Below are 14,308 nucleotides of genomic sequence, written 5' to 3' on the forward strand. Positions count from 1 at the left end.
CATTTAATAACTTTTGTAGAAACTTGTACTTGATAAATAAAGGTGTGTTTGTGTGCACAGGCACTTACACTGGCTCTGGGTGCGTTGAGGGATGTCCAAGAGCAGCTGAGACTGAGAGTCCCGAAATGAACGCCCTCGTCTGGACTTTGAGTTGCCTAAAGGGCAGTAAAGTAAAGAGCTGATGAAATTAAGCTGTCCAGCTACATAATGTGAATGGTTTCTGAACACAGGTAGTTGATGTTGGATACCAAAGCCTGGGGCGCTCCTTTAACTGGTTGATCTAGTCCAGGGCTCACACCCTTGCTTGTTCTGTTGTCCGGTTGTCTTTATGTAGTGTATCCATGGGTGTTACTTCAACAAAGGCCCTATAGCTCAGTGGTTAGAGCACTGGTCTTGTAAACCAGGGGTCGTGAGTTCAAATCTCACTGGGGCCTAGCAAACTTTTTGGTCCTGTAAATATTTTTTTACAGGACCAAGGTTGCCAGACCCTTAGTGGAATCTGCACACAAGCCAGCAAAAGGCTTAAGACCCCTACTAGAATAGGCCAGGGAAATTGCTCGAACTATCCAGTGGAAAAGGCGCTCTTTAGGCACAGGCTTTTCTATATGTGGTTTAGCGCAAGCTACAAACAGCTGGTCACTTTGTCTAAAACTCTGGGTTCTGTCCATATAGATACGCAGAGCACAGACTGGAAACAAGGTATGCAGCCACTGTGGCATACCTATTTGGGGAGAACTCATTTCACAACCTCTACACTGAAAGAGCGTGGATTTCTCCTACAAACGTAGCTGAAGCTAAAATAATCAATAGAGCTGTCTTCAAGCACAGAAATTTTACCTTCTTGGCTGAAACCATCCCCACGGTAACAATCTGAGACAGGAAATCTTGTTTCTTACACTCGTGGAGCACAAATGAACAGTCTGGAGAGACTCTCACATGATGGTGGCCGTCACAGTGAGGGTCTAGTCCCTGTGATCCTACCCACTTCTGAAAGTCCCATGTTCAGTGGCATCATCACTACAAAGGAAGCTAGCAGCCTCTGGGACTGTTTGAGGATAACTTGGGTTGCCTCTGCGAAACAGTGCTAGGGATGACTGTATGGCCAATGTTCTCTTTGAGGACAGAAATGCTCTCACCCAGAGACGTCTAGACCTGAGCCCTATGAAAGTAGTGCGTTGAGTTGGTCTCAACGTGCTCTTTTCCACACTGACTGGAGGCAGTTGGGGTCTGCCACCAGTCAGTCGTTGAAGTATGTGGCTACCCGAAAGCCTTTTCCCCGAGCAGGGCCACTGCTGCCTCGGTGCATTTTACAAACACCCTTGTGAGAGGCCAAAAGGCAGGACCACAAACTCATATGCTATCTCCTGGAAAGCAAATTTTAGATACTTTCTGTGTGGGGGGATATATGAGGATGTGGAAAAAAACGTCCCACAGTAAAGTGTGGGTGAAATTAAGGTTTCCAGCAATGCAATGTGAATGGTCTCTGAACACAAGGCAGCTAGTGTTGGATACTAAAGCCCTGGGCACTCCTTTAACTGGTTGATCAAGTTCAGTTCACACCCATGCTTGTGCAATGGTCTGATTGTCTTTATGTAGTGTATCCATGGGTGTTACTTCAGCAAAGGCCCTATAGCTCAGTGGTTAGAGCACTGGTCTTGTAAACCAGGGGTCGCGAGTTCAAATCTCGCTGGGGCCTAGTAAATGTTTTGGTCCTCCTCTGGTGGACACATAAGCCCCTTTTCCATTAGAACCTACTCAGATCAACTCGGAACGACTGGTTTTTCATTACAATCAAGTACCACAGAAAGTGCGTTGTTGTCATTATAGCAACTCGGCTGAGCATCCCATGACGTAATTGGTATGCGTAACAAACGCTACAGCAAAGGTGGACGTCGAGGTCACTGTATACCTGCTGCTCGGTCTGTGAGCCCTTACAGGCTGGCTAAGTGACGCCCATGTCAGGAGAGGCTAGGGCCTCCCTATATAATAGGCTGACATAGCATCAGATGTAATTCAAAACAAGCCTTTTCCACCTTTTCCTCACTTCCCTAGCAAAGAGGGTGGTCTGGTGAAACATTCGCTCATACTACTCATAGAACCGGGGTTATAGACATAACCTTAAGTTCTCTTTCATAGCATTCATTTTGTGTCACACTAGGGGGACAAATACTAACTCCCGGATTGCCAGACATGCATGTTTAGAAGACAACTGTCCCCAGTAGTACTTCACAGGGAAGAAGCTCCCAGCTGTGAAGAACATGCACTGAGGACTGAATGTGCCTGGTTAGGTGCTGTTATATCTAGCCTGTAAAATCTAGCAAATGTGTGAGGTGAGGCCCAGGATGCAGCTGCACACATCGCCTGGACAGAAACTCCCTTAAAAAGAGTCTTGATGCATTCTTAATCATCCAGGTAATTAAATCTCAAAAGGTTGATTCTGTTCATCTGGACGTAGCAATGTAGCAACAGTTCTGATACTCCTGAAACATAGGGGATCACTACGTGTTTTTGCTTAGGCATCAGTTGTCCTTCTCTCCTGAAGATTTCTGATAAATGTCCAGCTGGGATAACCACATTTACTCAGGGCCTTCTTGACCTGCTGGTCTTCTGCTTCCGTGGCTGCTGTGTCTGTAGGGATGGTGTTCGCTCTATGGTGTAGCGTCCTGATGACACCCAGTTTGTGCTCCAGTGGATGATGAGAGTCAGAACTTAAATACTGATCCGTATGCACAGGTTTACAGTACACATTAGCTTTTAAATGTCCCCCATTACTGATGGAAATCTCCCAGTCTAAGAAGGCCAACCTGTTGCCCCAGCAGACCACACTGTAAAAGTTGGCTGAGGTAAACACAGAGTCCTAGAAGGTCTTCAGGAGTGGGACCTTCACTCCAAAAGACCTGAGCAGGTACAGCCTGCTCTTCCCTTTTCTGTAGAGAGCATTTGAATTGTGAGTCCAGTCCAGTTTATTGTTTAGATGAACACCAAGGTACCTGTAGCTGTCTACAGGTCCATACCTTGGATGTTTAGTGGTTGCAGTGGAGGATGTTTGTGCCTGCGGAAGTGTAGATGGTCATCTCTCACCTTTTAAACAAAACCCAAGGTGTTCTGGGTGTGGTGTTCAGAGCTGCCTACCCCAATGGGTTGAGGATCGAAGCCAGAAACTTAGAAATATTATAGGTGACCGAGTTGATCATACAGACAATTGGTCTTAAAGGTACACCGTGTTTATGTATCTTCGGTAAACCATACAGACTTGGTGTAGATTCCCCTGGGTATAGCCTGTGGTATGAGGTCCGGTCAATAGCATTGTCTTATTCTAACTGCTTCAGACAATCTATCACCCTCTTCCTGTAACCACTTCCTGGGTCTCGTTTCAGGGGCTCATAAGTATTTTTGTCACTGAACAGTGACAACATTTTCTCACGATAGTCTTTCTGATTTTAGCAAGACTGTGCACCTACCCTTGTCTGCCGGAAGGATGATTATGTTGTTGTCATTACTAAGTGGTGTGAGTGCCTTCCTCTCCTCCATCCTGATGTTGGATGCTTGGGGATTTGCATTGCTGAGACAGGCCTAAACTTTCATCCCTGGTTGCTCTGCTTCCACATCTACAACATTGTTGTTTGAAATTTCTGTTTCTGTGGCTGTGATCAGTTCAACTCGTGGATTTGTTTCAGCATAACAGCAAAGTTCAACCTTTTTGTAAGGATGATTTTCGCTGCTTGGGTGAGTTGTATGTCAGACAAATCTTTCACCTACTTGTCCACATCCTCGGTGTGGCATCCTTCTCTCTTATGGCTGCTAGGGACACTCTCTGTATTTTGCTATGGTTTCCGATGCAAAACAAGTAAGTTGATCAATGGTCTTTGATCAGTGGGCTTTGATCAGTGGTTGTTGATCAATGGTCATGACAATTTGCATATTAATGATCAAGGAACTGACCTCACATCTCATTGTTCATTCAGCGGGCTGGTTTCAGTTATTGTGCAAAGTACCGTTTATAAGGTTGGGGAAACCTGCAGCCAGCTGAGACTGAAGAAGTCACTTGGATGAGTGACGAAACGTTTCTCCCATTGAAAACGCTACGTCCAGATGAACAGAATCAACCTTTTGGGATCCCTTAAAGCAGGGGTGTCCAACTCCAGGCCTGAAGGGCCGGTGTCCTACAGACTTTAGATGTATCCTTGATGTAACACAGCTGATTTAAATGACTAAATTACCTCCTCAATATGTCTTCAAGTTCTCCAGAGGCCTGGTAATGAACTAATCATTTGATTCAGGTGTGTTGACCCAGGGTGATATCTAAAACTTGCAGGATACCAGCCCTTGAGGCCTGGAGTTGGACACCTCTGCCTTAAAGAGAGTCCATGAGGTTGCCAGACCCTTAGTGGAATGTGCACACAGGCCAGCAGGAGGCTTAAGACCCCTACTAGAATAGGCCTGGGGAATTGCTCCAACTATCAGTGGGAAAGACGCTCTTTAGGCACAGGCTTTCCTATATGTGGTTTAGCGCAAGATACAAACAGCTGGTCACTTTGTCTAAAACTCTGGGTTCTGTCCATATGAATACGCAGAGCACAGACTGGAAACAAGGTATGCAGCCACTGTTGCTCCTCTTAAGAGAAAGGCAGCAGGTAAAAGGCCGGCAGTTCCATAGGGGAAAATATCCAAATAACTTTTGGGGAAAAGGTGGTGTTGAGTGGCATACTGACCTTCGTATTATAAGGGGAGCACTGAATGCACAACCTCTACACCGAGGGAGCGTGGATTTTTCCTACAAGCTTAGCTGAAGCTAAAACAATCAATAGAGCTGTCTTAAAGGACAGAATTTTTACCTTCTTGGCTGAAACCATCCTGGGGAAAAAGTCTAGGGAGACTCTTACATGACGGTGGCCATCACAGTGAAGGTCTAGTCCCTGTAAGACCACCCACCTCTGAAAGCCTCATGTCCAGTAGCATCGTCACTATAGAGGAAGCTAGCAGGCCTAGCAGTATCTGGCACAGTTTTAGGATAACTCGTATTGCCTCTGCGAAACATTGCTAGGGTGTATAAAAGCATTTGAGTGACAAGCCACTCCATGGCAGTTGGGGGCTGCCACCAGCCAGTCGTTGAAGTATGTGGCTACCCGAAAGCCTTTTCCCTGAGCTGGGCCACTGCTGCCTCGGTGCATTTTACAAACACCCTTGTGAGAGGCCAAAAGGCAGGACCACAAACTCATATGCTATCTCCTGGAAAGCAAATCTTAGATACTTTCTGTGTGGGGATATATGGGGAGGTGGAAATAAACGGCCCACAGTAAAGTGTGGGTGAAATTAAGGTTTCCAGCAATGCAATGTGAATGGTCTCTGAACACAAGGCAGCTAGTGTTGGATACTAAAGCCCTGGGCACTCCTTTAACTGTTTGATCAAGTTCAGAGTGCACACCCACACTTGAGCTATGCTACGGTTGTCTTTATGTAGTGTATCCATGGGTGTTATGTCAGCAAAGGCCCTATAGCTCAGTGGTTAGAGCACTGGTCTTGTAAACCAGGGGTCGCGAGTTCAAATCTCGCTGGGGCCTAGTAAATGTTTTGGTCCTCCTCTAGGTGGACACATAAGCCCCTTTTCCCTTAGAACCTACTCAGATCAACTCGGAACGACTGGTTTTCCATTACAATCAAGTACCACAGAAAGTGCGTTGTTGTCATTATAGCAACTCGGCTGAGCATCCCATGACGTATTTGGTATGCGTAACAAACGCTACAGCAAAGGTGGACGTCGATGTGACTTTATACCTGTTGCTTGGTCTGGGACTTTTTGTTAGAGTTGGGGACAACAGCGTTAATTTTTGTAGCCATTTTTCTCCGGTTTCAAAAATGGTGGTTTTGAGTTTCATAAACGAGATGCTCTAATCACTCACCGAACCCTTACAGGCTGGCTAAGTGACGCCCATGTCAGGAGAGGCTAGGGCCTCCCTATATAATAGGCTGACATAGCATCAGATGTAATTCAAAACAAGCCTTTTCCACCTTTTCCTCACTTCCCTAGCAAAGAGGGTGGTCTGGTGAAACATTCGCTCATACTACTCATAGAACCGGGGTTATAGACATAACCTTAAGTTCTCTTTCATAGCATTCATTTTGTGTCACACTAGGGGGACAAATACTAACTCCCGGATTGCCAGACATGCATGTTTAGAAGACAACTGTCCCCAGTAGTACTTCACAGGGAAGAAGCTCCCAGCTGTGAAGAACATGCACTGAGGACTGAATGTGCCTGGTTAGGTGCTGTTATATCTAGCCTGTAAAATCTAGCAAATGTGTGAGGTGAGGCCCAGGATGCAGCTGCACACATCGCCTGGACAGAAACTCCCTTAAAAAGAGTCTTGATGCATTCTTAATCATCCAGGTAATTAAATCTCAAAAGGTTGATTCTGTTCATCTGGACGTAGCGTTTTCAGAGGGAGAAATGTTTCGTCACTCATCCAAGTGATTTTTTCAGTCTCAGTAGACTGCAGGTTTCCCCAACCTTATAAACAGTAGATTGCACAATAACTGAAACCAGCCCACTGAATGAACAATGGGCTGTGAGGTCAGTTCCTTGATCAATAATATGCAAATTGTCATGCCCATTGATCAACAACCAGTTCAAAGCCAATTCGTTGATCAAAGACCACAGATCAATGGCCATGAGTACCATTCACAGAGAGTTGGGGAATGGCTGCAATCACAGCATTTTAAGATGGCAAAAGACGTACCATTAGGTCCCCTCCTTGATTCAGAGATGGTCTTTCCCTTTTCACGTAAATGGTAGGGGTGCAACGATACTCGTATCGATATTGAACCGTTCGATACAGTGCTTTCGGTTCGGTACGCATATGTATCGAACAATACAAAAATTTTAATTTATTTTATCAACTTTCCGTCTGACGATGCTGTCTGTGTTGAGCGCTCAGTGGATCTGCGCTCGACAGTGCAGCCTAGGCGGAGGAGTCGAATGCAGATTCACTGAGCGCAGGGCAAGCTAGCGAGACAGAAGTTAAGCTCTCCTTGCAACATGGCAAATTGAACCTCCCCCACCCTCATTCAGATCTGGCGTTTGGAACTATTTTGGTTTTCATGTGAAGTATGACCCTGAAGGTAAGCGCGTCATGGACTAAAGTAAAACAGTATGTTGGATGTGCCACGCAATGCTCAATTACATGGGTGGGAGCTAGTGTGTTAGCGCAGTTAGGCAGTTAGCTCGTTAACGTGTTGGCTGTCCAGCCCCACGCACGGGGCGATCTGCGGTAGCTCGTTAACGGAGATTTGCCGTGTTGTGGCGTTAACGTCATTTCAACGAGATTTTTTACACTGACAGCACTAGTGGGAACACAACGAATATGACTGCACATTTACGCCGACATCATCCTAGTGCAAAGACAAGTGGAAGCAGACAAAAACAACAAGCACGCATGCTACAAACTTTAACCGAGTCATTTGGACAGCCGTTAGCACAGGATTCTCCTTATGGGGACCTGATATGTTTAATATGCTGCTGAGACTATAGCCCAGAAGAAGCGTATAGTATAGCTTTTATTTTGGAAAGAGCCATTTCTCTGTAATAAACACTCTTTTCCAAAGATGAGTGATTCCTCAATCAGATACAGGGCTCGCAAAATCGCTAGCCCGACGTCCCGGGGCTAGCGATTTTTCCAGTCGGGCTACCAAAATCTATCTCTGCCCTGCCCGTCGGGCACTGTCGCACTGACAGAGGCGAGGCAGCCGGACATTGGCGCCACCGGGCCCTCTGACCACCACCGGTAGGCAACGGGTGAGGACACAACAAAGTGACAGCCAAAGAAAAGCTCACCACAAAACGGAAAAGTTATGACAAATCAGACTATAAGGCAAAAAGAAAGTGTAGCTTTATGGTTTCATGGACAAAGAATTTCTGTGGCTGCAATATGACAAGCTAAATAACCAGGGCTGCACATAAGTGGTCTGCAGGTGCGCATTCGCTGTCAAAATAAAAAACGCGCACAAGATAAGAAGTTGCAACGCGTGTTTGCGTACATAAGATTTTCAGGAGGAGGACAGACATTTGTTTAGAACTCTTAAAGATGTCGAAGAAGCTCCTTTAAGCAATTACTGTGATGTTCCTCCACCTCCAAAGAAATGTCAAAAGGAGTCCGAACCACAAAAGAAGCACGTATTCTCGGAAAAGTAGTTGCAGGAGGTGAGCTGGCTTCAAACAAATGATGAACGCACAGAGATGTGGTGCGGAATGTGCCGTGAAAATTTAATAAATGACAAGTTAAAAAGGCATGAACTTTTTTTTTTGTATCGAAAAAACCGTGACACCAAAGTATCGAACCGAACCGTGAATTTTGTGTATCGTTGCACCCCTAGTAAGTGGCCTCCTTGACTCTCCGTTCAAACCAGCATTCCTACCTGTCCAGGATGTGTACATCCTCATCATTGAAAGAGTGTCCACTGGTCTGTAGGTGTAAATAGACTGCGGAGTCCTAGCCTGACGAGTACTACTTTAGAACCGGGGTTATGTTTTGCATTTTGTGTCACACTAGGGGGACAAATACTAATTCCCGGATTGCCAGACATGCCTGTTAAGAAGACAACTGTCCCCAGTAGTACATCACAGGGAAGAAGCTCCCACCTGTGAAGTCTCATGTCCAGTGGCATCGTCACTACAGAGGAAGCTACAGCTGCTAAGCTATCAGGCCTAGCAGCCTCTTGCACTGTTTGAGGCTAACTTGTGTTGCCTCTGTGAAACTGTGCTAGGGATGGCTGTATGGCCTTAAGATAGAAATGCTCTCACCCGGAGAAGTCTAGACCTGAGCCCTATGAAAGTAGATGGTCTCAATGTACTCTCTTTTACTAGGTAGAGGATCATCAGGGGGTCCTTTGTCCCTCTTTGGGGGACCCACTGGGTTTAAATCTGGGACTCTCCACCATTTGGATGAGAGGTGAAACATCTTCAAGCAACTTAAAGAAGTCCAGACGCTTTTCTTTCCAAGCTCCTTAGACTACTCTCTTCCACGTTTATCTGAAAGCCCAAATTCCCCGGGTGGTGTATAAGAGCATTTCACTGACAAGCCACCCCCTGGTAGTTGGGGGCTGCCACCAGCCTGTCGTCGAATATGTGACTAACCGAAAGCCTTTTCCATGAGCAGGGCCACTGCTGCCAAGGTGCATTTTACAAAACACCCTTGTAAGAGCACTCCTTTAACTGGTTGATCAAGTTCAGTTCACACCCATGCTTGTGCAATGGTCTAATTGTCTTTATGTAGTGTATCCATGGGTGTTACTTCAGCAAAGGCCCTATAGCTCAGTGGTTAGAGCACTGGTCTTGTAAACCAGGGGTCGCGAGTTCAAATCTCGCTGGGGCCTAGTAAATGTTTTTGTCCTGTACATACCCCCCCCCCGTCCTCCTTTAGGTGGACACATAAGCCCCTTTTCCATTAGAACCTACTCAGATCAACTCGCCACAGCTTGCCACGATTTGGATCAACAGCCTTTACTGTTAGCTAAATGATGCCCATGTTATATAGGCCTTCCTATATAATAGGCTGACATAGCGTCAGATGTAATTCAAAAAAGCCCACCTCTTCCTCACTTCCCTAGCAAAGAGGTTGGTTCGGTGAGACACTCGCTCACGCTACTCAGAGAACCAGGGATAAAAACATAACCTGAAGCTCTCTTTCATAGCATTCATTTTGTGTTTCACTATGAGAGAAATAGCGATTTAGTTAGTATTTTGTGCTTAGAAATATTAACTACCAGATTGCCAGACATGACTAGAGATGGCACGATACCACTTTTTTATGTCCGATACCGATACCGATATCATAAATTTGGATATCTGCCGATACCGATATGAATCCGATATAGTGTTTTTTAATCAACAAAACTGTTTTTTTAAATATCTTGCTGCATTTTGTATAAGTTCATACTCAAGTTTAAAACAACAACTACACTAAAGCTATTCTGTTATACCTGTATGCAAAAAAAAATATTTCATAGTTCAGCAATACTGACCAATCTAATAAACTTAAACCTACACCATCCTCCCTATTCTGGTATTTTAAAGAGTACTTAGCGTAAATATTAAGCAACCTAACTAATAGGGTTCCAACTCCCAGCAACAACAAAAATAAATAAATAAAAAATAGGGAACCACCCCTCACGCTCCACCTCATGATGCTTAATCGACGTAATCAACCTTAATTTGATGCAGTGTGAAAAAAAATGCACAGAAATCAATTATTTTTCAAGAAATATTAAATAGATTCAACATCTTTCTTCAACAAAATTGCAGACTGCACAGATGGTACCTTCCCAAAGGAAAAAAGTACTATAGCTTACTAGGGTATATATATTAGACTTAATAGTCACTATATACAGTAATTGACTTCTATTCCATCCATCCATTTTCATCCGCTTTGTCCGGGGCCGGGTCGCGGGGGCAGCAGCCTAAGCAAAGAGGCCCAGACCTCCCTCTCCCCAGCCACCTCCTCCAGCTTATCCGGGGGAATACCAAGGCGTTCCCAGGCCAGCCGAGAGATATAATCTCTCAAGCATGTCCTGGGTCTGCCCCGGGGCCTCCTCCCGGTGGGACATGCCTGGAACACCTCACCCAGGAGGCGCCCAGGGGGCATCCTTGTCAGATGCCCGAACCACCTCAGCTGGCTCCTTTCGATGTGGAGCAGCAGCTGCTCTACTCTGAGCCCCTCCCGGATGGCCGAACTTCTCACCCTATCTCTAAGGGAGAGGCCAGCCACCCTTCGGAGGAAGCTCATTTCTGCCGCTTGTATCCGCGATCTCGTTCTTTCGGTCACTACCAAAAACAAACAAGAGAGACGGACTCGCGACAGAAAAGCCGATCAGCTGATCATTAAGCAGTTTCATGATTGAAGTAGCAGCAGGAGAGGCAGTCGCTTGTTAAGCTTAACGCAGGAATGCTTTACAAACATTCAGAGATGGACTTACACACTTGCTTTACTTCTCTCGGGGATAAATTTGTCGGAGATGAAATGCCGGGTTGCTAGCGAAGCTCCAAATGCTATCCAGACCACCGACAGGTCCCGCATGCCACAGCCGCTCTATCAGGTGATGCATACTGCTCCGACGTTCTGAGGTGAGTTACGGCGTGTTGCAAGTTTTGTGAGGTGCTTTCGTGATATTTAATGGATCGGATTACATTTTTTATTTTTCTCCGATATCCGATCCAGTAATTTAGGTCAGTATCGGACCGATACCGATACGTAATATCGGATCGGTCCATCTCTAGACATGACTGTTAAGAAGACAACTGTCCCCAATAGCACTTCACAGGGGAGAATGTGCCAGGTTTGGTCCTGTTACATCTTGCCCATAAAACTGAGTAAATGTGAAGACCCCTGCTAATATAGGCCAGGGCAATTGCTCCTACTATGCAGTGGGAAAGGCGCTGTTTTGACATAGGCTTTCACATATTTGGTTTCCTTCGTGCTCTCAGTAGACCTAACCACTATCTACCAATATAAAGCCATCACCACCTATTTAATTGCAGGCTAACATAAAAGTTTCAATTTTTTTAATCGCAAGTCGTAGACTCCTTCCAAGAAATACCTGGAAGTCAGCCAAATACAGGTTAATCACTTTGGAACCCCATTTTATTGGCTTGTAGGTCATAGTTTTAAAGGACAGGTCAGGGAGCGGCACAGTGGCCCAGGACAGAATCTAGTTTTTTTTCTCACTGAGCTCCACTTGTTGTATGCTTACTACTCCACTTTTCATATGTACACTCTTTAGGGAGGGTGGGGTTTGCAGTTTCACTTGCCCACTTATTCTAAGGTGACTCCAGGACAGATTTTTACAAATTTCCTTTACAAGATCTAAGGGTTGAGACCAGCTCTAGGACTCTGTGGCGGGGTTTGTGTCCACTCATACAATTCAACTGGGGAGCTTTCATGTATGAGAGAAATACATTAACCACTACCAGTCTTGTTGTCTGGGACGTTAAAAATAATATTTAAACACATAAGTTTTTTATATTAGCAAATTAAACAAGTAATACATTTTTTTTTATCTGTGATGAAAACAAGATCTTGTTCTGACACAGATTTTTTAGATATAAGAGTGTTGGAAAGCTATTTTTAAAAATGGTTTATAATAATTAAGCGTGCAGGTGATAGCGTCCACAGTTCATACATCTGTCTACTTCAAGATACGAGAGACGGAGTAATAAAATGACTCTCGTGTGTGTGTGTGTTTGGGAGGGGGGGTGTTGTTAATGTGTGTGTTCAGCAGATAGCTCTACGCAGTCGTCTGACATTCCCCCTGACAGCTCTGAACTTTTCACAGTGCCAGCACTGTCAGGTAGAGAGGGAGGAGAGGCGAGAAGGGGGAGGGGAAAACAACGTCAGAAGACCGGATCGGACCGTGAGCAGAGAGGCTGTGCGGGCTTCTGTGTTTTGGCGTAGCAAGGCTTCTGTCTGTCCTCCCATCATCACCTGGTGATGTGTTAAGAAGGTCAGGCCTGTCTGTGAGGGCGAAACCTTACCAGAGCTTCCACGCGGGAAACCAGGCTGATACCGTCCCGGCGTGTGGATTGAAGCATTAGCCAGACATTTCCACGGGTCGCTTACAGTGTTTCTTACACAGCTGGATTTGTAACTTCTTCTTCTTTTAATCTTACAAAATCTTCAAATGCTAAAGCTTTAATTCATGCTGCACATCCGACTCACTGATTTCTCAGCCACTATTTTCTGCTAACTTAACCGAACACGAGTTCAAGGTTTAGCCAATTAAAAACATTCCTAATAAGCATATTTAACTCAGGAGTTGCAGCGTGCACAAGCTGCTTTAAAACTGCAAAGGGTCAGTGCACACCAAGAGTTCATCTACAACTATTAGAGTTAAAATTAAAGCTGCTTTTCCTACACTTGATATCCATTGTTTCTAATGTGGCAAAGTTGCAGGTGATAATTTCTATAACATGTTTATTAGCATGGCTGTCTTTTGGCCATTATTGCTTGTTTACAAGGTGCCTGCTTCTGTTAAGAGTGCTTTCCCAGCATCCTCATTTCCTATCATCTCTTTGCTCACATGACAACACTCCTCCCCAAAAAAGTGTTTTTCGTGTTTTGGTGTGCACTCAGGCAGACTCACAGGTCACAGTGTTGCATTTGTTGAGCTTTTCAGCCACTAGAAACATTAAAACTTAATGTTTGGAAATTGAAAAGTCATTATTTCAGCGGTGAGCCATCATCCTGATTAATCCAATATTACATTACCAGAGCAATTAAGTGCAGCATTGCTCTCAAAGGTTTAGTCTAAAATAGCTCTGCTCAGTTTTCATGCTTCTCCTTTTTCAGAGTTCAGTGGAATGTCACAGGATCGACCACACATTTTTAAATAGATGTGAGAGAAAGATATATTAAATATATGTGAAATATATTATGAAATTCTTTATGGCAAAGATTGAACTGGAAACATTTCTTAGAGATTTTCGGACCATATTGACACGACAGCACGGCACAGTTCTTGTAAACGTGTCCACGATGTGACTCTCCTGTTCCACCACATCCCAAAGGTGCTCTATTGTATTGAGATGTGGTGACTGTAGTGGTTTCTGAGTACAGTGAACTTACTATTTGGTTCAAGAAACCAGTTTAAGATGGTCTGGTCTTTGTGACACGGTGGATTATCTTGCTGGAAGCAGCCATCAGAAGTCATAAAGGGATGGACACAGTCAGCAACTACACTCAGGTAAGCTGCAGCATTTAAATGATGCTCATTTGATACTAAGGGGTCCAAAGTGTGTCAAGAAAATATCACCCACATCACAAACAAGAGCAGCTTGAACCAGTGATATGAGGTAGGGTGGACCTGTGCTTCCATGCTGTTTATGCCAAATTCTGATCCTACCATCTGAATGTCACAGCAGAAACCAGGATTCAGTGGACCAGGCATGTTGTGTGCTCAGAGGTGCTCTTCTGCATACCTTGACTATAATGAGTAGTTAACTGAGTTACTGTTGCCTCTGGGCATTCTCCTCTATGGAAGCCCGTTTCCGCCACTAAAAAAAAAAGTATCCATAACTCGAAATATCGACTTATTAACTCAAAATTTCAACTTATTTTCTTGAAATTTTGACTTATTAACTTGAAATTTTAAGAAAAGTAACTCGATATTTTGAGTTATCTCTGCCATCAGTAATCTACGTGGACTGCACACTCAAAACCGGATCGCAACAAACTGGCGCTTTCAAGAGTACGTTTGCTGATAGTAACACCATGTGATTCAGCTCATAACACAAGCATTTCATCATTTGTGACGCTACGCT

General features: G+C 44.7%; 1 protein-coding gene and 4 non-coding genes across 5 annotated transcripts in view; 4 read left to right on the top strand and 1 right to left on the bottom strand.

Annotated features, from left to right (window-relative positions):
* invs (inversin) overlaps positions 1-14,308 on the bottom strand; it is a 39,269-nt gene that overhangs the window by 737 nt on the left and 24,224 nt on the right. The window contains exon 18 of the mRNA XM_086311876.1: positions 69-155. Coding sequence (XP_086168002.1) covers positions 69-155 — 87 coding nt within the window. The remainder of the gene's footprint in view (positions 1-68; positions 156-14,308) is intronic.
* trnat-ugu (transfer RNA threonine (anticodon UGU)) lies at positions 362-434 on the top strand. The gene has a single exon. It is a non-coding gene; the product is annotated as a tRNA-Thr (tRNA).
* On the top strand, positions 1,624-1,696 carry trnat-ugu (transfer RNA threonine (anticodon UGU)). The gene has a single exon. It is a non-coding gene; the product is annotated as a tRNA-Thr (tRNA).
* On the top strand, positions 5,489-5,561 carry trnat-ugu (transfer RNA threonine (anticodon UGU)). The gene has a single exon. It is a non-coding gene; the product is annotated as a tRNA-Thr (tRNA).
* trnat-ugu (transfer RNA threonine (anticodon UGU)) lies at positions 9,297-9,369 on the top strand. Its single transcript has one exon. It is a non-coding gene; the product is annotated as a tRNA-Thr (tRNA).

This window comes from Aulonocara sp. 'chitande type north' Nkhata Bay, linkage group LG11, assembly GCF_057382095.1.
Source record: "Aulonocara sp. 'chitande type north' Nkhata Bay isolate Kocher_YH1m ecotype deep benthic linkage group LG11, A_spYH_male_GT1.1, whole genome shotgun sequence".
Lineage (NCBI taxonomy): Eukaryota > Metazoa > Chordata > Actinopteri > Cichliformes > Cichlidae > Aulonocara > Aulonocara sp. 'chitande type north' Nkhata Bay.